Genomic DNA, 27,705 nt, shown 5'->3' with positions numbered 1-27,705 from the left:
CGTTGCGAGCGTATTCAGAGTAGCGTGTTGGTACCTTTCAAAGGCACGGTTTGGGATGGAAGTTATATTATTATTATTGAAGCTTTGAAAACTCTCTCTGTGTACTGTCTTTCTTTGTAAATATGTGTAACCATGTATAATATGTATTTTCAACTGTATATTTTTGTAATGTATTTAATTGTATTTATTTGAGACACATGCTGATTTTCACGAGCGAATAAGAAGGGGCGGAGCAAACGCGGGCTGATGGGAACTGGGTAAAGGTGAGTGTTTGTGAACGCGAGAAACAATAGTGGATCTATATTTTTTCCACCCTTACCTTTGAAAATATACATTTTTTTCCTTGGTTTACTTTCAACAGGTACCCCGACTCTGCAGGTCTGCATCAAATGATGACTAGCTTGCTCTGTTCACTCCAAGAATCGGCCCAGAATTGCAGTACCTCCGGAAACGGTGCAATTACACTCATTGATTCTTGGCGCTCTGGCTAGAACCTTATCTCAGTTCCCTGGCTGGGAACAAGTATCTCGGCCTATTGGCTTTGAAATGTATCATGGGTCGACTGATAATAGATAATGGATAATTGCTCAAGGATATAGAACAATAAACCTATACGAAATCCCCCCTGCGGCTAATATACCGGTGCGGCGTGTGTATGTACAGTCGGTTTTCCTCCCGAATTGCGGTGGGTGCGGCTTATAATCAGGTGCGCCTTATAGTCCGGAATTTACGGTACATCTTTGGCAGTGTTCTTTATATATAGAAAATAACTGTTTGAAAATGGTAATTCTGATTAAAAACATATCGGTACATTATTTATATAATAAAGAATCGTGTATGGATATTGAGCGGATATTTCTGTCATGAATCGGACCGGGTCTGTAACGTAACGTAACGGGAAGCAGGAAGTAGGAACTCATTTGCGTAGACGTCCTCACACTTTAATTAAGAAAAGTTGTCTAAAACACAAACGGACCAGACCAAAAAACAAAACGGGTCAAACACAGGCAAACTATGCATTTCCAGAATTAAACAGGACTTGCGGAAATCTCTCAGAATGTTACACCGAAGTGCAACAAAGTCCAACAAGCACAACAAGTATAACCAAGCATAAACAGGTTTTCAACAAGTATGAACAAGTTTTCAACAAGTATAAACAACAATCTGGCAAAGGGCAGTTCCAAAAGAGCACGTTTAAGTACCCACAAACGTAATCAGTAAATGAGAGTCAGCCGGTGTCGAGGGGCGGGGCCAGCTGGGTGCCATGGCAAACGTGCAGGACATGACAGAACGACACCCCGCCCTCCCCCACCCGCCTCTCCCATTCAAGGGACAGCTACTGAGGTCCCAAAAAAATACCATGCTCCCCAGAATGGATCGACGCTCCCGAAGGCCAACCCCACTCCCTCCCCCGAAAACGCATGGAGAGGCAGGGGCAGCAGGCGGAAGAATCGGGGCGGCAGGCAGACAAAGCGGCGTGCTGACAAGTCGGACTCAGACGGGTCGGGCGTTGCAGGAGAGTCGAACGGGCGAGTCAAGAATCGGAATGGCATGCAGACGAATCGGGGTGGCGAGCAGAAGAATCAGACGTGCGGACGGGTGAATCAGGCAGGCAGACAGGTTGACAAGCGGGCATGGCAGGCGGACATCGGGACGGGCGGACGGACGGATCTCGAGACCGGTGGGAAGGCAGGCGGACGTCAAGACAGGCGGAAGGACGGACCTCGAGACCGGTGGGAAGGCAAGCGGACGGGCGGACGTTGAGACAAGCGGAAGGACGGACCTCGAGACCGGTGGGAGGGCAGGCGGACGGACGTCGAGACAGGCTCGGCGCTAAGTCTTTCCCGAAACCCCATTCGATGCACAGCAACTGCCACGACGGGCGGGGCCGTGGTTCAAGTGGGCAGGAAAGGTGACAACGCGGCCGGAGAAGGAGCCCCGAGAGGCGGGGCCGATGCCGATAGGAGCTCAACCATCTCACACGACATGGGCTCAGTCTGCTGGGCTAATTGCTCCATCTGGCGTTGGAAGCTCCGTTGAGCTTGCTCGACCAGCAGCTGAAGTGCGACGACCTCACTGGTCGATCGCCAAAAGGCGTCCTTCGTCCGATCCAACTGCTGGAGAGCGTAGGAAGTCTCCAGCTTTCCCCGAATTGTGCTGGGATCGTTCGCTGAGTTCCCATCGTTTGGCCAGATAGTTCTGTCATGAATCGGAACGGGTTTGTCACGTAACGTAACGGGAAGCAGGAAGTAGGAACTCATTTGCGTAGATGTCCTCACACTTTAATTGAGAAAGAAAAGTTGTCCAAAACACAAACGGACCAGACCAAAAAACAAAACGGGTCAAACACAGGCAAAACTACAAACTAGGCATTTCCAGAATTAAACAGGACTAGAGGTAAGATCGGGCCAAAAAAAAGCACCCGAGCCCGACGCAGGCCCGAGGGGTATTAAACCCGACCCAGACCGAGCCCGACTAATTAACTGGATTTGCTGGCCCGGCCCGAAAGGGGCCCGAAATTACATATTTTATTTATAAGGAGGGGTGATTTATGATAACAAATTAAACTCTTGTAGCGAGCAGAGACGGGAGTCGTAGGCGGAGTGTCAAACAAAGGTGCCAACGGGAGCTGCTTTAATGACATGTAAACTTGCAATAACAAAACAAACACGAGAGTGGCTAGAACCGGCCGAATTAAGAGTCCCCCTAGGAACTCGCTAACTGAACAATAGTTCCGTGGGTGAATTATGTACAACCCACTACACTCTGCCTTTTGTTACAACATCTAGGCCTAAGTTAAATAAAACTGTATAAACATTTACATCTTTTATACAGGGAGTGCAGAATTATTAGGCAAATGAGTATTTTGACCACATCATCCTCTTTATGCATGTTGTCTTACTCCAAGCTGTATAAGCTCGAGAGCCTACTACCAATTAAGCATATCAGGTGATGTGCATCTCTGTAATGAGAAGGGGTGTGGTCTAATGACATCAACACCCTATATCAGGTGTGCATAATTATTAGGCAACTTCCTTTCCTTTGGCAAAACGGGTCAGAAGAGGGACTTGACAGGCTCTGAAAAGTCAAAAATAGTGAGATATCTTGCAGAGGGATGCAGCACTCTTAAAATTGCCAAGCTTCTGAAGCGTGATCATCGAACAATCAAGCGTTACATTCAAAATAGTCAACAGGGTCGCAAGAAGCGTGTAGAAAAACCAAGGCGCAAAATAACTGCCCGTGAACTGAGAAAAGTCAAGCGTACAGCTGCCAAGATGCCACTTGCCACCAGTTTTGCCATATTTCAGAGCTGCAACATCACTGGAGTGCCCAAAAGCACAAGGTGTGCAATACTCAGAGACATGGCCAAGGTAAGAAAGGCTGAAAAACGACCACCGCTGAACAAGACACACAAGCTGAAACGTCAAGACTGGGCCAAGAAAAATCTCAAGACGGATTTTTCTAAGGTGTTATGGACTGATGAAATGAGAGTGAGTCTTGATGGGCCAGATGGATGGGCCCGTGGCTGGATCGGTAAAGGGCAGAGAGCTCCAGTCCGCCTCAGACGCCAGCAAGGTGGAGGTGGGGCACTGGTATGGGCTGGTATCATCAAAGATGAGCTTGTGGGGCCTTTTCGGGTTGAGGATGGACTCAAGCTCAACTCCCAGTCCTACTGCCAGTTTCTGGAAGACACCTTCTTCAAGCAGTGGTACAGGAAGAAGTTCGCATCCTTCAAAAAAACATGATTTTCATGCAGGACAACGCTCCATTACACGCATCCAAGTACTCCACAGCGTGGCTGGCAAGAAAGGGTCTAAAAGAAGAAAAACTAATGACATGGCCTCCTTGTTCACCTGATCTGAACCCCATAGAGAACCTGTGGTCCCTCATCAAATGTGAGATTTACAAGGAGGGAAAACAGTACACCTCTCTGAACAGTGTCTGGGAGGCTGTGGTTGCTGCTGCACGCAATGTTGATCGTGAACAGATCAAAGCACTGACAGAATCCATGGATGGCAGGCTTTTGAGTGTCCTTGCAAAGAAAGGTGACTATATTGGTCACTGATTTGTTTTTGTTTTGTTTTTGAATGTCAGAAATGTATATTTGTGAATGTTGAGCTGTTATATTGGTTTCCCTGATGAAAATAAATAATTGAAATGGGTATACATTTGTTTTTTGTTAAGTTGCCTAATAATTATGCACAGTAATAGTCACCTGCACACACAGATATCCTCCTAAAATAGCTAAAACTAAAAAAGCCCCACTCCAACTTCCAAAATATTCAGCTTTGATATTAATGAGACTTTTGTGTTCATTAAGAACATGGTTGTTGTTCAATAATAAAATTAATCCTCAAAAATACAACTTGCCTAATAATTCTGCACTCCCTGTATTTCTGTGTCTGCACTGCAGATGTTACATTAAGGGACAATCTGTCATTGACGGTTTTTCTAAAGAGGCGGCATAAACATTTAAGGGCGTCCGTCATTTTGACGACTTTATCATTGGGCCATAATCCACAGCAGCAGTACGTCCTTAAGATTCTAGCGTTGGCTTCGCTGAGTGTCAAATTGACACTCAGCGAAGCCAACGCAAGTCTCTGTATCATTTTCGACTATCAATTTGAAAGTGCTCCACACTTCACTCTTACCAGAGTGTGTTTTCCTTGTCAGTTCTCCTCTCTTTAGTTTATCCTTCACTTCTTGTTGGTCCGACTCCATATCGGGGATACCAGGCCAAAATCATGCGAATTTGCGGAGGGGAAGATTATTAAGAGGACAGCATTCACGTCACGTGCACAGAGCATGCTCTGGCTCCGTTAAATAGCAATTACAGCTCCTTCTCCGTTTTATCCAAATTATTTATTTTATAACAAGTATTCCTTGGTCTAGTATCCATACATAGTTTAAGTATATATTTTTAATGAACATATATTGATAATTATTAATTAATTAAAAAAATAAAAATAAATAAAAATTAAAAAAGCAGGACCGGACCCGACCCGACCCGACCGTATGACTGACATTTCAGGCCCGACCCGGCCCGAAATTGCCTCGGGTTCGGGTTCGGGCCATAAATCTTAGGTCTAAACAGGACTTACAGGAATCTCTCAGAATGTTAGACCGAAGTGCAACAAAGTCCAACAAGCACAACAAGTATAACCAAGCATAAACAGGTTTTCAACAAGTGTAAACAACGATCTGGCAAAGGGCAGTTCCAAAAGGGCGCGTTTAAGTACCCACAAACGTAATCAGTTAATGAGAGTCAGCCGGTGTCGAGGGGTGGGGCCAGCTGGGTGCCATGGCAACCGTGCAGGACATAACAATTTCGTGCAAATATTAAGCAGAAATTAAGTGAATATTTTGTGGAAATACTACAGAAATTCAGAAAAGCATCAAGTACAAATTATGAAAAAATTGAGGAGAAATCAAGGGAAAAATGGGTGGGAACTGTGCGGAAATTTTGCAGAAATAAACCGTAAATTAAGTAGAAATTGAGTGGATATTTCGTGAAAATGCTGCAGAAATAGAATAGAACAGAATAGAATATACCTTTTTTGTCATTGTTACAAAATGGGTTGAACATATTGTAACAACGAAATTGGACGTGGCACTTCACTGAGCAGGAATTATGAGGAAATTTACTAGAAATTGGGCAGTAATCAGGGGGCAATTGAGCAAATATTTTAGAGAAAGCAAACAGAAATTGAGGGTGAAGTGCTGATATATTGTTGAAGTACTGCATAAATTGAGTGGATATCTTGTGGAAATACTCGAGAAATAGAATGTAAATTGAGCAGGAATCAAGCAGACATTGTGAGGATATTTTAAAGAAATACAGCGGGAATTGAGCAGAGATGCAGCAAAAATTAAGGGGATACTGAATTAATATTTTTGCGGAAAAGCTGCAGAAATTGAGCAGACAAATTGACAGGAATTGGCATAAATTGTAAGGAAATTAAACAGGATTTGAGCGGAAATTAAGCAGAAAAACTGGTAAATTGATTGACATTTACGCAAATTATGAGCAAAAATTAAAATTAGGAGGGTGAAATCAGCAGAAATTTAGGTGGATATTTTGTACATACTGTAAAAATTAAGGACTGGGAAAATCAAGTGGTGATTGAGCAGGAGTTGGGCGGCGATTGATCCAGTATTAGGCCAAAATCTAACAGATTGAGCAGAAATTCGGAAGGTGAAATGTGGATATTTTACGCAACTATCTCTGAAATTTAATGGAAATATCTCTGAAATACATCAAAAAATAATTGGATATTTTGTAGTAGTATTCAGTTAGACGGAAATTGATGAGGATTCAAGTGAAAATTAGGCAGGAATCCGATGGAAATTGAGCAAACATTCAGCAGGAATTAAACAGAAATTAAGTTGAAATTGGGAGGGTGAAATAAGGCTATTTTGCAAAAATAACGCCAAAATTACTGCTAAGTAGAAACTGAGAGGTAATTAGGCAGGAATTGTGCAGGAATTAAAACTCCTATTTTGGTAAAGTCTGATGTGGCTATATTTGTTGTTTGAAAACATGCTTTTTGATAGTTTCTGCTGACTGTGTGAAAAAAATACAATATATATGTGTGTGTAATATTTTTTTGTCGGTCAGACGGTGCTGCAAGCGCAGTGTCTGGCCAATCAGGTCCAGCTCTTCTATGGCACCAGGAGGCAGGAAACCTTCCAATTGGTGGACACTTTCAACCAACGCCCACCCAGTTCAAGCACATGGCGGTCATCACCGAATTGGAACAAAGTGGCGTGGGAATGGCCAAGATTCACTCACCAAACGTTAGATTTTTCCCGCCCTCGCCTGGGGGAAAAAATGTCCTAGTATACTACAAAATAAATAAATAGATATCAAATTTTCCTTTTTTTTTTTGTTTTAACTTTAAAAAAAATGTTTAGCAAAGTGTTAAATTAGCAACAAATTAATTTCATCTTTCAAAGTGTTTTTGTCCCACTCTTTCTCCCAATCTTTGGATGAATGACTTATGTAAGTATAAAAATATCCCAAAATTGGTGATGCTGACGTTTTTCTTTGCCCTCGTGTAGATTTAGATTTTTTGTAGTCTGTACGCCCCTTTGATATTTCTTGTGATTAAGAGCTACACAATTTAACATGACTTGACTTTATTAGGAAGTTTCCCAACGTGGTGCCCTCTAAGGACAGCTGAGGTGCCTGTTGAATTTTTCTGAAAATAGCTCACCAGTGCTGGGTCATTGTGATTTTCTAATCAAATTATTTTTTTAGTGGTTGAGTCGATTTAACCCTACTTCCAATGATTAACCTTGTAATAACATAGTGAAAACATGGTAATAACGTGATAGGTTGTTGTTTAGAAATGCATACCAAACTGAGTGTCCCTTGCGATAATTAGCAACAAAAAGAAGCTCGGGTATATGTTAAAATATGTTGGTGGCACCTGCTCAAATTTAATTATTTGAAATCAATGATTTGTATTTTTCGCAACAGGGTGTGAAGACGGCAGACCGGCGCTGCGGTGGTCAGCGCATGTGCGGCACAGTTCTGAGGTCATGGGTTGAAATCCGGCTACCAACCTTCCTGTGCGAAGTTTGAATGTTATCCCCGTGCTTGCAGGGGTTTCCTCCAGGCACTCCGGTTTCCTCCCACATTCCAAAACATGCATGTCAGGTTAATTGGTTGGTCCAAATTGTCCCTAGGTGTGAATGAGCGAGCGAATTGTTCGTCCCTGAGTGCCCTGCGACTGTGTCCCTTGCCCACTGCCCGAAGATGGCTGGGATGGGCTCCAGCACCCCCGCGACCCTACTGAGGATAGGCGGTGCAGATAATGGATGGATGAATGGAAGTCATGGATGGCAGAAAACTTCCAACAGCTCAATGAGAACAAAACAGAGGTCATAAACGGGTTGCCTTGGGTATCCCGCTCAGGAGGCCGGCAAGAGCGGTGTGAGTTTGGACGCTCAACACCCCGCAACTAGTTTTAATTCTGCCTTCGGTCAAGTTTGTGAACAAGGAGCAAGAAAGTCTTTCTTAGCAAAAAAAAAGGGTTCTGAACAAGCCAGTGGCCAGGCAATTTACGATCCATAAATCAGCCAATGAAATTTGACTGTACAAGGAGCAAAAAAGTCTTGCTTGGCAAGAAACCAACTGTTCTTATTCAACGAGCGATCGACCGATTTCTGTTCCAGCGAGCAGCCGAGCAGGTATGATTCTGCCACTGACTTCCAAGGTCTAACCTGCACACTCCTTCACTGGTGGGCCAAAGATTAGCGTGGAGACGCTAATTTATGCTTGCTAAAGCGCCGCTCGTGACAAAGAAAGGACCCGCCAGCAGCAAACAGCTTCAACGCATCCAGGGATTCAAGTCGTGACCCCGCCTCCTGACTTGAGTACTGCGGACTGACCAAAACCCTCTGAACTGCCCTTGAGACTCAATGCACTAAAACCAAAGTTCATCGCAATGGTTTCCAGGTATAGGTGTGTTTAAAGGGGAATTAGATCAATTAAAATCAAGCCTACTTTCCTAAAGTTCTATTCGCAGTAAAAATGTAAGGCAACCATATTGTTTGTCTATCCTAATGGTGCCAGCCAATATATCAGCTTTTTTTCTTTCTTTATTACCTTACTTCTTGTTCTGTTTAGGTTTCTTCTGTAGATTAGTAAAGAAAATTCCTTAAATCTGAGTGTGTGTCTTTATTAAAGTGTGTTGAATTTTTAAAAACAGTAAAAAAAAAATCCACTTCACATTGTTGTGTAGCCATCCTTTCAGGTTAAAACGTTTTAATCCGTTTTCCTGATAAAAATATCTAAAACGTGTATGTAGTGCTCCTAAAAAGGTGAAGTTTAAAAAAAATAAATTTGCTTCTTCAATTGAATTGGTCAATGTATTATTTGTTAATTTATTGACCACCGAAATTCGCTTCAAAAATTGTTTTTGAAAATATCAACCGTCCAATGTTTTTGTTTTTCATTTGAAGGGAAAAATGAATCTATGATTAAAATGACAGTGTGCAAAATTAGCATCAACATTTTATTTTTCACTTTTAAAGAAATTATAATTTTTTGGTCTCAGATTTCTTCCCAAATCTTGGTGTGAAATTTGAAGTCAATCGGAGGAATTACCCATGTAAGAGTAAAATGGCCCAAAATAGGACGTGTTCAAACCCAAACCTGCCATCTCAGTACATGGCTTCGTTGTCCGGCAGATTCCCGAAGGACAGTTGAAAAGCACCAGTCGATTTGTCTGGCTTCTTTCGGCGCCACTTGAGCAAGGGAGCGGAGCTTCGTCCTTGGCACGGCCCCTGCCCACCGTTTTCTTCCTGGGACAGTTGTAGAACCCTTTTTTCCGCCTGTCCACACGCTCGTTTGCATTAATGACTCATTAACAGTTCGCAAGTCTAAATAGGTTTTTTTACCTGCGCCAGATGCGGCCGCGAAGTAAGCACGCCGATCCGGATCCCGGCTTGATTCCGGTTCTGGAGTAGGCCGACCACTTGGCTGTGCTGGGCCCACTTGCAGTCCCGATCGTCCACCGACACGATGTAGTCGCCCTCGCGAAGGCCCGCTTCCTTCACATTCACAACATCGGCATTCACAAAACTTTTTTCACATTTTCAAGCTTGCTGCAGTGTGATTCATGTTTAATTTGAATACCTAATTATTATTGTTTTCTTTCAAAGAAGTTTCATTATTTTCCAAGTTGTAATAATTATCCCAGAAGATGACGGAACAAATCTATTTATTAAGTTTAGAATTTTAGTCACGGAGCAAAAAAGTGGAAGCAACATTTCCACAGCAGAATTTGTGCAAAACTGAGTTGAATTTCAGCGTGAATTAAGTGGAAATTTTGCAGGAATACTGAAATACAGTATACAGTAGATGAATTGGAACTCAATCAGAAATTGAGAAAAAAAATTGAATGAATGAATGAGTTACTGAATGAATGAGACGAATGATATAAAGAATGTAAGAATAAATTAATGAGACAAAGAATGAGCGAATGAATGAGTATATGAATGAATGACAGAATGGATGAATGAATGAGAGAATGGATTAATGAATGAGAAAATGAATGTACGAGTTAGGGAATGAATAAATTAATTAAAAATTTAAAAAAAATAATGGATGGAGGAATGAGAGGATAAATGAGAGAATGAACCACTGAATGAATTGTGTGTCTCACGTATGCGCAGCTCCCCGGTACGACAGCGGCCACCAGGACGGGTGCGTCGCCCCTGAGCGTGAGTCCTAGGCCGCCCTCCCTCCCGGCCAGACGGAGCAGGCGGGCAGGGCCACAACTGGACCCCGCATTGAACAGCGCCGGTGGCCCCTGCAATGCAAGCTAACGTTACCTGGCTGGAAATCGTTTTAGCGGGAACATTTTGGCACACGCTCACCAGTCTTTGGAAAATGTCCACCACTTGGTGGGCTGAGAAGTCCAGCGGTGTCAAGCTTGCTTTTTCAATGCTTTCCGCTACCGACGCGAAAAAAAAATAAAAAAATTTTAGGACTCATCTTTTTTTAAATTTTCTTACAAAACTAAATAGAACCATCCACATTAGCCCCTCTTTTTACCCTTCCATGTTTTGTTCTGTTTGGACCACTTAGTGTTGGAACCAGGGGTCAGCAATAAATGATTGGTGAAAAATTAATGCCATTAATTGCGAACAATTAATGGAATGGTTGCTTAAACTCATAAATCCATTTATTGCAAAATTTAAATAATTATCAATTATTGCGACCCATTAATTGCGAAAATATTCGGGCTCATATTACCTATGAAAACCGTAGATATCAACGTTATTCAACAACGGCAATGCTTTTCTAAGAAATTTTTAGCGAAAATTTATTACTTTTGCACATATTTTTATTTCAAAACCTCAATTTTTGACGATGATTTTGAAGTAAGGCCGGCCTTATATTCGGGGAAACACGGTAGCTGTACGTACGTAGTGTGGTTGCAAAGCAGCTTTTTATTGGTCGGGACAAAATCGGGCTTGTTGATTGGCTCACGTACGTCGTGGATGCACATACGCACACGTTGTACACCACTACTACTACGCTGTATTGATTGTAAGATTGTGAGTTAATACTTAGCGTAGCGCCACCTTGTGCTGCGATTACAGCCTCAAGGTGATTGGGGTAAGTCTCTATGAGTTTTGCATATCGAGAAACTGATATTTTTACCCATTCCTCCTTGCAAAACATCTCGAGCTCAAGTGAGGTTGGATGGAAATTGTTCGTGAACAACAGTTTTCGGTTCTTTCCACAGATTCTCAATTGGATTGAGGTCTGGACTTTGACTTGGCCATTCAAACATCTTGATGTTTTTTGGTGAACCATTCCATTGTAGCTTTTGCTTTATGTTTTGGATCATTGTCTTGTTGGAACACAAATCTCCGTTCCAGTCTCAGGTCTTTTGCTGACTCCATCAGGTTTTCTTTCAGAAAGATCCTGTATTTGGCTCCATCCATCTTCCCATCAATTTTTACCATCTTCCCTGTCACTGCTGAAGAAAAGCAGGTCCAAATCATGATGCTGCCACCAACATGTTTGACTGTGGGGATGGTGTGTTGAGGGTGATGAGCTGTGCTGCTTTTGAGCCAAACATAAAGCCAAAAAGTTCGATTTTGGTCTCATCTGACCAGAGCACCTTCTTCCACATGTTTGGTGTGTCTCCCAGGTGGCTTGTGGCAAACTTTAAACGACACTTTTTATGGATATCTTGAAGAAATGGCTTCCTTCATGCCACTCTTCAATAAAGGCCAAACTTGTGCAGTATAATATTGTTGTCCTATGGACAGATTCTTCCACGTAAGCTGTAGACCTCTGCAGTGATCATAGGCCTCTAGGCTGCATCTCTGATCAGTTTTCTCCTTGTATGAGCTGAAAGTTTAGGGTGACAGCCCAAACTTGGTAGATTTGCAGTGGTCTGATACGCCTTCCATTTCACTATTATTGCTTGCACAGTGCTCCTTGATATGTTGAAAGCTTGGGAAATTTTTTTGTATGCAAATCCAGCTTTGAACTTCTCCACAACAGTATCTCGGACCTGCCTGGTGTGTTACTCGTTCTTCAGGATGCTCTCTGCGCTTCAAACAGACCTCTGAGACTATCACAGTGCCTAAGCATTTATACAAAGACTTGATTACACACAGGTGGATTACATTTTCGTCATTAGTCATTTAGATCAATGTTGAATCATTCAGAGACTCTCACTGAACTTTGCTGCACTGAAAGTAAAGGGGCCGAATAATTTTGCACACCCACTTTTTAGTATTTTATTTGTTAAAAATGTTTAAAAATATCCGATAAAGTGTGTTGCACTTCAAGTGTGTTCCACCTATTGTTAATTCTTCACAAAAAAATTAGTTTTATATCTTTGTTTGAAGTCTGAAATGTGGCAAAAGGTCACAAAGTTCAAGGGGGCCAAATAGTTTAGCATGCCATTGTATGTTTAGTCACAGATAGTTTGCATGATTGCATTATGCAGTATTCCTCATTCTTGTCGTCATGGCACTGTTGTTAATGTTTTGTCCGTACGTTGGAATTTTTCTTGTGTCTCTTTAATTCAATGTTTTGTTATGTTAGAAATAGTTGATATTCCAAGAAATCCTATCTTAGCCCCAATTTTTTTTTTTCATTTTTGGTGAGCTCACGTTGTATGTCAGGCGCTCCGGCAACCTGTTCGAAGTCGTCCTCTCGGTCCAGTTGCGAGTATCGATCTAGCGAACGTTTATGGGCGGCACACAGAACGTCATGCAGTATGTCCATCTTCCGTAATGTCTTGCAGACGCGGTGGAGACGTAGAGCTTCTTCGTGGCGCATCAGTGCCTGCCGTAGGTGCGCTTTACCTACCGGACAAATGTTATCAGATGAAATTTAATTTCTAACGCGTAGTCCGAGCTTCATGCCTGAATTGACAACTCACCGACTTTTCGTCTTCTGTCTGGGTCCCGTAAAATCTGCAAGAGTTGTGGCCTAGTGCATCCGCCGGCATACAGATTGGTAAAGCCCTTTTCTGCTTCCTCGCTCGCCTCCTCTGCAACTAAACGGCAGCAAAAAAAAATGCCATTTTGACTTGTTCACTTAGTAAGTGGCTCTTTTGTTGAAAAAGTTTTAGCACTCCTAGTCTAATTGATATTTATCACCCGCGAGCGAAGCGACGGTGGTGATAATGTTTTTTTTTTTTATCTAAGTGTAGAAGCAGATTTTATATATATATATATATATATATATATATATATATATATTATATATTTTAGGGCAGCACGGCGGCACAGTGGTTAGCGCGTGTGCGGCACAGTTCTGAGGTCATGAACTTGAACCGCCTGTGCGGAGTTTATATGTTCTCCCCGTGTTTGCGTGGGTTTCCTCTGGGCACTCCGGTTTCCTCCCACATTCCAAAGACATGCATTTCAGGTGAATTGGCCAGTCCAAATTGTCCCTAGGTATGACTGAGCGAGTGAGTTGTCAGTCCCCGTGTGCCCTGCGATTGGCTGGCAACCAGTTCAGGGTGTCTCCTGCCCACTGCCCGATGATTGCTGGGATGGGCTCCAGCACCCCTGAGGATAAGCGGTGCAGCTAATGAGATGAGATATTATATATATTAGGGCAGCACGGCGGCGCAGTGATTGGCGCGTGTGCGGCACAGTTCTGAGGTCATGAGATTGAACCGCCTGTGTGGAGTTTGAATGTTCTCCCCGTGCTGGGGTTTCCTCTGGGGACTACGGTTTCCTCCCACATTCCAGAAACATGCATGTTAGGTTAATTGGCCGGTCCAAATTGTCCCTAGGTGTGAATGAGCAAGGGAATCGTATGTCTCTGTGTGCCCTGCGACTGGCTGGTAACCAGTTCAGGGTCTCACCTGCCCACTGTCTGAAGATAGCTGGGGATGGGCTCCAGCACCCTTGCAACCCTACTGAGGTCGAGAACCGAGGTTCCACTGTATTATAATATGAAGTTACCGTAAATTCCGGACTATAAGCCGCTATTTTTTCCCCAAACCTTCAACCCTGCGGCTAATTCAGTGATGCGGCCAATTTATATAATTTTTCTAATGGCCGCCAGCGGCGCTCAAGTACAAAAGGTAAGATTTAGACCGGTGTAATATATGCGCTGAGGAATACTGCAACTTCTTGGCCTGACTAGCGGCGCGAAATCTTTCACTAAAACTGGCCGCATGCGAAAAGGCAACTTTTTCGCAGGTCTGCCAGTGGATCCTGACAGTGTGGGTCAGCATCAAAAAATCCACCATCACCAACGGGTTCCGAAAAGCCGGTCTGCTGCGAGTGAGGCTGCGGGAGCGTGGGACGACGTCTATATGGCACTGTTTCTTTCCGACACTGAGGAAGACGGCTTTGATGGCTTCAGTTCTAAGGAGGAAGATGAGGACGGTTTACCGAGATTTTTACTTGTACGGTATGTTTTTTTAACAGACCGGTTTACTGTGTTGCGAGCGGGTGTTGCTAGCCTGTTGCTACCATTAACTGCCCAGATGAAAGATATATTATTATTATTAAAGCTTTGAAAACTCTCTGGGTGTACAGTCTTTCTTTGTAAATATGTGTAACCATTTATAATATGTATTTGCAACTGTATATTATTGTAATTAATTTATTTGTATTTATTTTGGACACTTATTCTGATATGTTTTGGACGGGCAAATTAAAAAGAAGGGGCTTAACAAACGCGGGCTAACGGGAAGTGGGGACTGGTAAAGGGGAGTGTTTGTGGACACGGCGGACAATAGTGGATATATATTTTTCCCACCCTTACCTTTGGAAATATACACCTATTCCTTTAGATTACTTTCAACGGGACTCGGACTCTGCCGGTCTGCATCAAACCTTAAGTACCGGTATTATTTTCCGTTAATTTTGCCGGCTGTGATTTTTTGACTGTGAATTTCAATTGAGGATATTCAGTTACTATCGCGAGACTTAAAGTCACTTTGTGTTAGTGTTATGTGGGCGCATGCGGCTTATATACGGCTTATGTAACTACAAAATCGGTTTTCCTCTTAAAATGTGATGGGGTGCGGCTTATAATCAAGTGCGCCCTATAGTCCGGAATTTACGGTACTTACGTGCGTGGCTGGAGAGCGCCACGGCGGCAAAATAGTGCGAAAGTGCCCGGAAATGTTCCGATTTGACCTGGACCATGGACACCCACGAAAAAGGAACATAGTCCTTCATGGGAGGACTTGACATACTCTGATCTGCTTGACCGTATGCCTCAGACACCTGCAGGCCACAGAAAGAGAAGTAAGTTTAAGTGCAGATTCTATGGTATTTTGGTGTCATTTAAAAAAAAAAAAAAAAAAAAGAAGCAAAACAGTTTTTGTGAAATTTTGGTAAAACTCACGCAAAAATTTGACGTCGTTTTTTTGTGAAAGCTGCTTGATATCTGCGAAATATCTATAAAATAGTAGGTGAATTTCTGCTAAATTTCCACCAACTTTCTGCAAAATAGTTTTTTCCACTAAATGTTCTGCTCAACACGTGCTCAATTTTTGCACAATATCCACAATATATATGCGAATTTCCTGCTCAACTTCCTCGAAAAAAATCCTAAATTTCCACCAAATTTCTGCTAAATTAATGCTCAATTTCTGTTCAATTTCCGCTTAATTCTCACTCTATTTCCGCAAAATATGTACTGAATTTCTGCTCAATTCTTGCTTAATTTCTGATCTATTTCTAATAAATAGCTGCAAAATTCCCACCAAATTTCTGATGATTTTTAGCTGAAATCCTATTCAACTTTTGCCAAACAGCTTCTTGATTTCTGTATAATTTTTACTCTGTTCCCATTAAATTTTTTGCAGAAATTCCACATGATTACTGCTCAATTTCAACATAAGTTTAATTTCCTTTCACTTTCCACAAAATTTTTGTTCAATTTTGGTTCAATAGCCACTCAATTTCTGCAAAATTCCTGCTCAGTTCCAAGTCTATTTTGACTCAATTTCAACTCATTTTTTGATAGGTTCTTCCTCAATTACTGCTTGATTTTGGGTCATTTCTGCATAATTTTCACCCAATTCCACAGTTTTATCTTAATTTCAGATCCTTTTTCACACAATTTCTGCTTAATTTCCACACAAGTTCCACTCAAATCCACAGAATTTCTGCATAATTTCTGATAACTTTCAGTTCACTTTCCACGCGATTTCTGCTAGACTTCTGTTCCGTTCCTGAAACATTTCAGCTCAATTTTCTCGTATTTATTCTTACCTTTCATCTCTTTTTCCCTGCTCAATTTAAACTCGAATCCAATCAATTTGCACTTGGATTCCACTCACTTTCCACACAACTTGTTTCATTGCTGTACAATTTCAGCTCAATTTTTGCTCAATTACTGTTAAATTTCAGCTCAATTTTAGCACAATTCCAGCTCAATTTTAGCACAATTCCAGCTCCAATTCTGAAATAATTTAGCAAAATTTTCTTCTGAATTTCTGCTCTGTTCCCTCAATTCTCCCTAATTTCTGCAGTATTTCCACAGTATTTCCACTGAATTACTGCTTGAGTATGTTTTATTTTTCTGCTTAATTACCACTCACATTCACACGATTTCAGCTCCATTCTTGCCAAATTTAATCTCAATTGCTGCCCTATTCCGTCTCATTTTGTCTGCTTAATTTCCACACAATTCCCAATCAAACTCTGTGACATTTTTGCAAAATTTCTGCAAACTACTCACGCATTTTCCGCAGAATTATTCCTGACCACGTCTCTCTCAATTCCCGCACTCTTGTTGTGTTGCATCTCACCTTGGCCGCCTCTCGCGCCAGACGCAGCAAAACTGGCCTTTGTGTTTCCTGAACGCCTTCTGCAAGCGCTTCGAAGGCGCACTCGTGAACTTGCGCCAGCATCAGTTGCACTAACATGGCAAGCGCCGGCGTGCTCATGTCCAGACTGGGTGCGTTGGAAAAATTCTCTTGCAGGTAATGAAAGGCGCCAGCGGCTCTTTGGAAGGCGTCTATGGCGCGTCCAATGCCGGCGGGCGTGGAGCGGTCCTGCCCTGCTCCGATTTGCGTGTAGAGGGCACCCACGTTGAACAAGACGCTGCCTTTTTCGAAGGCGATGGCACGCTGGCATGACGGCACGCCAGTCAGGGAATCGTACCTGAAATCGAAAATAAACCTGAAGTCGGGGCTGGTCAAACCAGAAAATAAAATTCAATTTTATTTTGTGACAAAATGCATGTGAGTGTACGTTATGTAGAAGTCAACTTAAAAGTGTGATAACTCAGCCATTTAGGAGTTTGTTTTTTTTACTTCCAACCACTCAGAATGTTTAGTGGCATCAGACGTATGCATAAAGTATAGTTTTGTTTTTTCAAAACATGCCAATTTTTTTGACAACAGTTTCCCTAAAGCCCTCCCTCACCTGGTAATTTGTCAAAAACACAATTATTTGGGATTTGGTGACACCACCTGGTGTCGGGATGGGAACACTCACCAACAATTTTACCTCGCATACAATTGACACCACAGCTCTAAACAGAAAAATACCACACTCACGGGAAATGTATTGAAACACACCAGGTTTGTGATATATTAAGTGTGATGAATCATAACAGATTTCTATTAGTCCAAATTATGTGCGTTGTATGTTTTGTGTATAGTCTCAAATGAAGTTCCATAAAAATAACAGCACAATCCCATTTTGAACATTTACATGTTCTCACAACCCAGGGGAAATTTGAGCTCCCAGGTGTTTAATTTTCAATGTTGTTTGGTTGAAATTACATAAAAAACACATGAAAATTTACATAATATTCACCTGTATGGCACAAGGGTTAAAGTGACATCGTTTTTCAAACAGAATAACTTCTAGGTGCCAAACAAAAGTAACATAAAATAAAGATAAAATATACAATAAATAAATAAATGTATATAATTAAACTTGACTGTGATTGGCTGGCAACCAGTTCAGGGTGTCCCCTGCTCATTGCCCGGAGATGGCTAGGATGGGCTCCAGCCCCCCCGCGACCCTAATGAGGATAAGCGGTACGGCTAATGAGATGAGATGAGATGATAATTAAACTTGAGGGTCACACAGTTTGGGGTGTATCTTTCAGCATTTTTTTCAACTGTAAAATAATTATTGTGAAATGTTGGTAATTTTATTTTTTATTTATTTGATTGTTTATTTTGGGTATTTTAAACTAAATATATAATTTATTTTTTTATTAATTTGATTGGTCATTTGCATTTTTCTTTGAAACAAAAATGCTTGATTTGTTTTGAGACATTTCCAGAATATTTTGTAGATTTGATGCATTTCTGGATAGAGCTAAACATATTTTACCTTTTATTTCTTTTTTTCTTTGAAGTTCTTTATGACATGTTCACCCAAGATTGCTGTCTAATATCATTGCATACAATGTTTACTACGTTGCTATCAATGACAACAAAGACAATTCAATTCAATTTGACTTATTAGGGCAATATCAAACAAAATACTTTCTGTATTTGGAATTGGGTTGGGCACACAGACAGTAGGACAAACAAATAACAAATAACAAATATATATATATATATATATATATATATATTATAATAATAATAATAATTTCCTTGTATTGTCATTCTTTGTAACAATGTACACAGAACGAAATGTCAATACACCTGACCCGTTGTAGCGAGCCGATGCAGCCGCAGCCAACAGGGCGCCGCCATTTACCAATGTTATAAGTCTTAGGTATGACTCGGCCGAGGCGCGAACCAGCGACCTCCCAGTCTCATATATATATATATATATATATATATATATATATATACATATATGTATTTATGTATGTATACCGCTTATCCTCAGTAGGGTCGCGGGGGTACTGGAGCCCATCCCCAGCTATCTTCGGGCAGTGGGCAGGGGACACCCTGAAATGGTTACCAGCCAGTCGCAGGGCACACAGAGACATACAATTCCCTTGCTCATTCACACCTAGGGACAATTTGGACCGGCCAATTAACCTAACATGCATGTGTTTGGAATGTGGGAGGAAACCGTAGTGCCCGGAGGAAACCCCAGCACGGGGAGAACATTCAAACTCCACACAGGCGGTTCAATCTCATGACCTCAGAACTGGGCCACACACGCGCTAACCACTGCGTCGCCGTGCTGCCCTTATATATATATATATATATATATATATCATCTCATTAGCTGCACCGCTTATCCTCAGTAGGGTCGCGGGGGTGCTGGAGCCCATCCCAGCAATCATCGGGCAGTGGGCAGGGGACACCCTGAACCGGTTGCCAGCCAATCGCAGGGCACACGGGGACAGACAACTCACTCGCTCAGTCACACCTAGGGACAATTTGGACCGGCCAATTCACCTGAAATGCATGTCTTTGGAGTGTGGGAGGAAATCGGAGTGCCCGGAGGAAACCCACGCAAACACGGGGAGAACATACAAACTCCGCGGTTCAATCTCATGACATCAGATCTGTGCCGCACACGCGCTAACCACTGCGCCGCCGTGCTGCCCTAATATATATATATAGATAGAGAGATAGATATAGAGAGATAGAGAGAGAGAGACCACCGGCGAGAGCATGTTTTGTGTCCCTTAAGGGCTTTTCTCATTCTTTGCGCACACACACACACAGTGTCCCCAAAACTTGTTTGTAAGGAAATACTGGAGATTAGAGCCATTGCTGTCCTTGTTTTTATAAACTTGTTTTTTTACGATCTTAGCAATTTCTTTAACTCGCGGAGCATCTTTGTGTTCGATCTCGGACATCTTTCTTTAAACACTCGGCAAAAACGTGTGAGAAATGAACAATGGCATACTCCTACGCCTCTATAACAAGCGCGTTTATTGGTGAGAGAGAGAGAGAGAGAGAGAGAGAAAGAGAGAAAGAGAGAAAGAGAGAAAGAGAGAGAGAGAGAGAGAGAGAGAGAGAGAGAGAGAGAGAGAGAGAGAGATCTACACTTAGATAAAAAAATATAGGTTGAAAAAACACTTTTTTTTCATCCCAACGAAATACTTGTTTTATTTTGGGACCGACAAGTTTGAAAATGTCTTTATATCTATATTTGTTATAGAGTATATTTGTTTAATTTAAACAATATCATTTTATTTGTTTTCAGATATGAGTGGTCAAAATAAAATGATTATTTGTAATTTTGGTTTGAAAAGTTATTAGATAAGATATTTTGGGGGATGTTAAAAAAATTTGTTTTTTTAATGTGAGGATATCTATTTTTTCATTTGGTGCATTTACAAAAATGTGTCTTTTTTCCGATTATAATTGTTCCAAATAAATACTTTTACAGAGTAAATACAGTTGTTTGACTGTTTATTTTTGTTATTTTTCGAAAAATAGTTGATTCAATTTATTTGGGGTTCAAGAAAAAAGTTTCTATTTTGATTTGAATTTTGATTGTTTATCTGGGCTATTTAAAATAATCACCCATATTTTCAAGGGAAGGGTTGTTTTTTTTACACTTGTTTTAAACAAAATGAACATTTTATTTTTATTTTTAATAATAATTTTAAACAAAAAATGGCATTTCTATTTTTGAATCTATTTTTATTATTTACTGACTGGGTCAAAAAAATCTCACTGACCCCAAAATAGGTTATTTTTGACCCAGTTTTTCAAGGTTTACCATTGGTCAAGTTGTTGCCATTTTTTTAAAATCTTTTATTTGTTTTTTTTTTTGGTAGTCGCACCATTGGAAGTGGACACCAAAGTTCCTGTGTGGTGCGAAGAAGCGTTGCTCCAAGTAAAAGAGTTGTTTGTAGTACTCCATTAGCAGGTCCAAGCCTGTCTGAATCCGACTGGGGGTCCGCATGGCCTGCGGCGAAAAAACAAACGGGGGGGACATTGTAAAAATTGGAGAGAAATTGAAAATGTCTTCTTTACCTGTCTTAGCTCGGACAGCTCATTGATCTCCCGGCGGTAAAGCGAGCCGTCCTCTCCGTAGTGCTCGCAGATCATGTCCTGCATCGGTAAAAATCAATTGTGTCGTCTCGTGATGGGAATTGATTTTAAAAATGGACGTCAATTACTTGTATGGGGACCCTCAAGTCCACGTCCTTGGTTTCTTTTAAACCCAAAGGGATCATTGGAACATTCACGGCCTCGCTGTAAAAAGAAAAGTGAAAACTGAGTGGAAATTAAGTGGAAAATGAACAGAAATTAAGCAGATATTGAGTGAAAACTGAGTGAGAACTGAGCAGGAACTGAGCGGAAATTGAACAGATTTACACTGAAAATAAAATGGAAATTTTGCAGATATATCGCAAAAAACTAGCTGAATTTGAGCAGAAACGGAGTAATAATTGAGTGGGAATTAAACAGAAATTGAGCAGAAAATGAGCAGAAAATGAGATGAATACTCAATAGATCTTTTACAGGAAATGTGTGGAAATATAGCACAGGGATGTGATTTGACCAAAGTGAAATTATCTGAAAATTAGGCGGGGGTCTGGGGGCCGCGGGCACCCAGCTAGGTCCAGGGCAGTGCCCTGGTGGGGGGACAAGTGGGGCGAAGCCCCCCGGAGCTCATGGGATTTCCGTGTTTTTAAGTACTTTCAATGCACTCAGATGACAAAGAAATAGACAAAACAACAGCATAAATTTTCAATGTATTTTGAACTATCCCATATAAAATTACAGTTTAAGTCACCTCAAAATCAGTCACATTAAAAAACATTGGACTGCCTTTGCTTTTAAAAACTATCACTGAGAATATCATCATATCTAACTCATGTGATTACTAAGTTAACACATAAATCATGTTGAAGAGTTCAAATTTCATGAACAAATAATTGTATCATGACCAAATGAAAAGTAACTCATATTAGAACATACCACAAATGTCTTTGTTATAGCAGAAGATGTTATCTATAAATGAAAGTACTGTAGTGGGTTGTACATAATTCACCCACGGAACCATTGTTTAGTTAGCGAGTTCCTAGGGGGACTCTTAATTCGGCCGGTTCTAGCCACTCTCGTGTTTGTTTTGTTATTGCCAGTTTAAATGTCATTAAAGCAGCTTTCGTTGGCACCTTTGTTTGACACTCCGCCTACGACTCCCGTCTCTGCTCGCTACATTGGATCACGTCGGGGTCACCAACATTTGTAGATAATTCCTTCTCTAACCAGTCCGATCGAAACTTGTTTTTTACGATCTTAGCAATTTCTTTAACTCGCGGAGCATCTTTGCGTTCGATCTCGGACATCTTTCTTTAAACACTCGGCAAAAACGTGTGAGAAATGAACAATGGCATACTCCTACGCCTTTATAACAAGCGCGTTTATTGGTCAACACGGAGACTTCAACCAATCGCAAGTACGTTTCATTTCAGTTACGGAAACACTAAAATGGAATGCTGTCGAGACGAAATCGGTTTTTTTACCAATTAAAAAATCGGAAATTTTAAAATTTTATTTTTGGAGATAAAAAAGCGGAATTCCGCGAATTAGCGGAAAAATCACATCCCTGATAGCAGAAATTGAGCGAGAATTGAAAATATTTGTGTGGAAAGTGAGCAAGAGCTGAGCGCAAATGGAATGGTAATTCAGTAGAAATTCAAAGATATTCCACTGAAATTGTCTGTGCATTTCGCTGAAATTATCTGGAAATACCATAGTAGTTGAGCAAACAGGAGCAAAAATTAAGCAGAACCATTTCAGCAAAAATCGTGTGGAAATAAAGTGGAAACTGCACAAAACGTTTGTAGGAATACAGGAAAAATTAAGTGGAAATCCAGCAAGAACTGAGCTGAAACTGAGTGGAAATTCAGAGGAGATTCAGCAGAAAGTGAGCAGGAATTGAATGGAAACTGGGAATTATTGTGAATATTCAGTGGAATTTGTGCAGAAAGTTAGCAAAAAAATGCCAGAATTGAGGAAAAATGAAGCAATAATCAATTGAGTGGGAGTTAAACTGGGTTTGAGCAGGAGTTGAACTGAGACTTAACCAAAACTAGGTGCAAATTAAAGCAAAATTTGAACCGAAACATTCGCAAATATTCAGAGGAAATAGTGCAGAGTAAAATTGAGCCAGAATTGGGCAAAAATCAAGTTGTACAGTAGTTAATGAGTAGAAATGGAGCTAGGCCTGAGCAAGATTTGATCAGAAACTGAGCCAAAATAAGACGGAAAACGAGCAGAGGGAACGGGTGTATTTTTTTTTTCAATACTTATTTTTTACATTGGTAATTTGGGGAGAAATTTGAAATCTAAAAAGCAGTCATTGAAATGTAAAGAATTTAGTTTATCTGTTGAAATTAACAAATAATCATATGAAATCATGTCCTGTGCCCATTTTCTGTGTTTAAATAATTCATAACTTAATAGGTGAACTGATGAATCAAATACCTGTGTGTTTGATAGACCTCCACGTTGCTGTTGAGATCCTCTAGTTCCTCCTTGAGCAATTGAAGATTGGAATTGACGTAACTGAGCTCCAGCGCCACAGTTTCTTTGACTTTGTGATTGGTTGTGGCCCTGCTAAAAAAAAATGACCGTTGGCTAGGGAGGGAAATTGTTTTTTTCAGGGAAGGCGGTTTGCTCACCTGAACAAGTTCTCAGCACCGGCTCGCATGCGCATCTCTTTGTTGATTTGCTGATTGATGCCGGCTCGACGCTTCTGCAGTTTGCTGCGTTGGGATTGGGCGGAAGGATCACAGCCCTGAAAAATTAGCCAATAGAAAAATATGAATTTATAATTCCTCACTTTTAGCCACGCTATAATATTCAATCATCTGGCATTTTTTTTGTTGGAAAGATTCCAAACATTTAGGTCCCTCAGTAGAAGACATTTGATTTTTTTATGGAAGTAGTCACATGATTTTGGTTGTTTTTCCTTATGAAGCACTGGAGAGCCAGGCCGCTATCAAAAGTATGCCTCAGGATGTTTACAGGCTGTTGTGATTGTTTTAGTTCTACAGAAGTAGTAACAAAGCTTGGTCGTCTCTCTTCTCTATCTCTTTGTAATGTGCGTGAAGCACTGGGGAGCCAGGCCATTATCATTGGCATGGCTGTGTATAGATGTGTAGGCAATAATGTTCCTCATCAGTATACATTTAGATTTTTGATAGAAGTAGTAGTACAACTCGTTCATGTCTCCCCTCCACCTCTTCGTATTGTGCATGAGACACTGGAGAGCCTGGCCATTATTGGTAGCATGGCTTTGTATGGATGAGTAAGCATTAATGTTCTTCATTAGTATATACATGTATTTAAATTTTCTATAGAAGTAGTTGCAAAAATCGGTTGTGTCTACTCCAAAGTAGTAGTAGAACATGTTCATGACTCCTCTCTACCTTATTGTAATGAGGGTGATGCACTAGAGAGCCTGGCCGTTATCGGTAGCATGTCTTAGAAAGTTTACAAATTTGTAATAATTTATGTTCCTCATTAAGGTATGACTAAATTTCTGTGGAAGTTGGGGACAATTTGGTCGTTTCACCTCTCTACCTCTTCATAATGTGTGCGAAGCACTGGAAAGTTCGCTATAATCAGTCGCATGGCTCAGGATATTGCGGTCCCTTCTCAAGGTTTCTTCATGGTGAGGTTTTTCAATTTTGTTGTGATTGTTTTGATTTTATAAAGTTTTATTTTTCGTAGAAGTATTAGCACAACTTGGTTGTGTCCCCCCTCTATCTGCCTGTAATGTTTCAGTTACACTTTGTGAAGAAAATGATTTATATATATATATATATATATATATATATATATATATATATATAATTTTTTTATTTTGACTAGGACAAGAAAGTTTGGTTATGTCACTCCAATTTAAGGTAGCTTGCACTAGCTCTCTGTTTAAGATGTGACTTTTAATTCCGTCACTAACATGCCAAAGTTTGCATGGACTTGCCCTCCACTTATTTCTCTGATTTGATTTCCCTCCGTTTCTGCTCGAACCTCGCTCAGGAAATGCGGGTCTGCTGGTGAATCAAAGAGCCTAGAAGAAACCTGCCTGGTCAGGAGCATTCTCCATCCAGGCCCAGGTGCTGTGAAATGCACTGTACCCTGAGATAAGAACTGCAACCTCAGGGGAAGAGTTAAAATCTAGACTTAAGTTACACTTCTATTAGTTTATGATTGAGGCCGACCACATATTTTTGTTTTGTTGTTCTTTCCTGGCTGTCTGGCTGGTGGCAAAATAAGGGGAAAAGGACGGCCAGGATGACTCCATGGACCTCAGTGGACCTCTTAACCAATTTTACATATTACCTATGTTAATTGTTGATGTTGACTACATTCAGTGTATATTTACCCAATGCAATGGGATAACTTCTTGTTTGACCTCTTCTCCGGGTTTTTTATTTTCTTCGTGCTGAGGTTTTTGAGTTTTTCTTTGCCCGCCTGCACAACGTGTGTATATATATATATATATATATATATACATATATATATATATAAAACTTTTGAGAACTGTTATGCACTCTACCAAAAAGATTATTATGCTGAAATAAGCTTTATGGTAGAGTCCATAACAATTTCAATAATTTGAACAGAAAAAGGCAAAATAAACATGTTCCTGCTCAAAAGTGATTTGGATACGGTGAGCATTACTGTTCGATTACATTCACAACAAATACTAAGACAAAATGGTTTAAATTGTATTACATTCCCAACAAATGCAAGACGAAGTGGTTTTGGTTATATGTTCGCCATTACATTCCCGAAAGGTGATATAAAAGTGAGATAAAACGAGGTAAAAGTGGTTGTAGTAGCTAGGGGAAATATCGTCAGGGATGCATTTCTTGGCATAACACCGGTTTCGTCAGGGTATTGTGTAATTGTTGCCTGTATAGTCTTTTGAGACATTTTGAGATTAAGGACTATAAAAATATTATGTAATTTGACTATTTCGAAACTCCAAGTATCACCCAGCACTAGAGTTTTTCTCCATTTTTTTTCACGATGACACCGCGGCTTGATATCGTGATATGCAAATCGCTTCCGTGTTGATTGTGCGCAAACTCTAAATTAGTGTGGTAATTCGTAATCCGCATGGATTAGTCTCGATCCCGACAAATATGTCGATTTAATTCTGAGCATTAAGTGGACTGGTTGACAAATTGGGGATTCTGGAGGATGGATAATAATAAGAAGAAGAAACAGAAGAGTTGCTCGCCTTTCTAGAGCTTCCAGTTCGGCTGTCGTCCTCGGAACCGAACTCGCTGCAAAATCGGAACAAATGGTCACTATCACTCCTACTTTGTTTTACATGAGTTTGGAATTTAAATAATAATAATAATACCCCAAAAAATCGAGAGACGATCACACTTGCCTTGATTTAGGAATTTCATCCATTTTAAAGCGACTAAAACATTTTTAACCTCATTTCCGAGGTTTCCACCTAAAATGTGTCCACATCACGTTTCAAATCCCCCAAAACACAAACAAGTCGACAAACTCCAGTCACTTAGTCACTGACCCGTGAAACTGCCAATAGGCGTCGAGTATTTACAAGACGACCAATCCGATTTAGGTCAACGGACCAATCAAGAGAGAGGACAGTTGCTTGGGGTGTTGCTATAGCAACACCAGCCTTTTCTGTCCTGCTTATGTGTGCGTCTGGTAAAACGACCGACCTCACCAAAAAAACTGACGTTAAGGTTCCGGCCAAATCATAATGTTTTTACAGCCGCAGTGGAGGTTACTGTGTATAGCAACCCATCCTTCCATTATCTGCACCACTCATCCTCAGTAGGGTCGAAGGAGCCCATTCGAGCAGTCTTCAGGCAGTGGGCAGGGAGCGCCCTGAGCTGGTTGCAAGCCACTCACAGGGCACACAGAGAACGATGAATCACTCGCTCATTCACACCTAGGGACAATTTGGAACAGCCATTTCAGATTCAGATTCAGATTTACTTTGTCATTCATGTACACGTGTATACAGAACGAAATGTCGATACATCTGACCCGTAGTTTCTTTGAACGTCAGCCGGGATAGATAAGATTAACCATGTCTTCGTCAGAATTTTAGCGCAGCATTTACCCTGACATGCATGTTTTTGGAATGGGGGAGGAAACCAAAGCGCCCAGAGGAAAACCACGCAGGCACGGGGAGAACATGCAAATTATGCACAGGAAGGCTAGTAGCTGGATTTGATTCCATGATTTCAGAACTGTGCCGCAGACGCGCTAACCATTCAGCTGCCGTGCCGCCATTGCAATCCCTAATATTTCAATGAAAAGGCACACTATTAAGAAATAATCAAAAACACATGTACTATGTCGTAAGCATGATCATTAAGTTGAAAAGGCTGACATGTCTCATGGCCATCATGTTATTACGGAACCCAAAATAGATAGATAGATAGATAGATACTTTGTTCATCCCCGAAGGGAAATGACCATTTTGCTAAATTAGCTTGTCCTCGTGATGCTTTTAGCACTTAATGGCCATTTACCAAATACAGCAAATGTGATGCTCAACGAGTCCCATGATTCAAGCATCTTCCATTTTCCCAATGTTTCCTTCTCTAGCCACACATTCTATCCCATTCTGGATATAGCTCACAGTTAGATGCTATTATTAGTTTCTCCATGTAAACAAGGCTTGAACCGTCCTGTGTCATGCAAGCGATCATCCCTGAGTCAATGTTTCAGTCAGTTTCCACTTTTTTCCACTGTTTCCTTGTCTAGGCAAGCGTTTAGCTTCTTGGCCGTAGTCTATGACTCACTTCTACTGTTAGCTGCTCAGGGGTCAGCAGCCAAATAT

At 41.1% G+C, this 27,705-nt stretch overlaps 1 protein-coding gene across 5 annotated transcripts; it reads right to left on the bottom strand.

Moving 5' to 3' along the window:
- Nucleotides 1-919: 919 nt before the first annotated feature.
- On the bottom strand, nucleotides 920-26,461 carry rhpn1 (rhophilin, Rho GTPase binding protein 1). Of its 5 annotated transcripts, none has more exons than XM_088348836.1 (16): nucleotides 26,239-26,461; nucleotides 26,113-26,158; nucleotides 23,540-23,655; nucleotides 23,343-23,474; nucleotides 21,026-21,101; nucleotides 20,880-20,957; nucleotides 20,687-20,811; nucleotides 16,770-17,124; nucleotides 15,081-15,237; nucleotides 12,924-13,040; nucleotides 12,652-12,846; nucleotides 10,390-10,466; nucleotides 10,176-10,322; nucleotides 9,409-9,557; nucleotides 9,164-9,342; nucleotides 920-2,199 (listed from the first exon to the last, which is right to left on the bottom strand). In XM_088348836.1, exons 3-16 carry the CDS (start codon nucleotides 23,572-23,574, stop codon nucleotides 2,006-2,008), a joined length of 2,016 nt encoding a protein of 671 aa, XP_088204962.1. In that variant the 5' UTR covers nucleotides 23,575-23,655; nucleotides 26,113-26,158; nucleotides 26,239-26,461; the 3' UTR covers nucleotides 920-2,005. The 5 variants fall into 5 exon arrangements, with proteins under 5 accessions (XP_088204962.1, XP_088204960.1, XP_088204961.1 ...); XM_088348834.1 differs by having other exon boundaries at nucleotides 9,179-9,342; nucleotides 9,409-9,561; nucleotides 26,239-26,460; XM_088348835.1 differs by having other exon boundaries at nucleotides 9,179-9,342; nucleotides 9,409-9,561; nucleotides 23,343-23,471; nucleotides 26,239-26,459.
- Nucleotides 26,462-27,705: the final 1,244 nt, after the last annotated feature.

The sequence above is a fragment of the Urocampus carinirostris genome, chromosome 12 (assembly GCF_059441175.1).
Source record: "Urocampus carinirostris isolate Australia breed hairy pipefish chromosome 12, RoL_Ucar_1.0, whole genome shotgun sequence".
Lineage (NCBI taxonomy): Eukaryota > Metazoa > Chordata > Actinopteri > Syngnathiformes > Syngnathidae > Urocampus > Urocampus carinirostris.
This window is presented reverse-complemented; position numbering and strand designations above follow the sequence as displayed.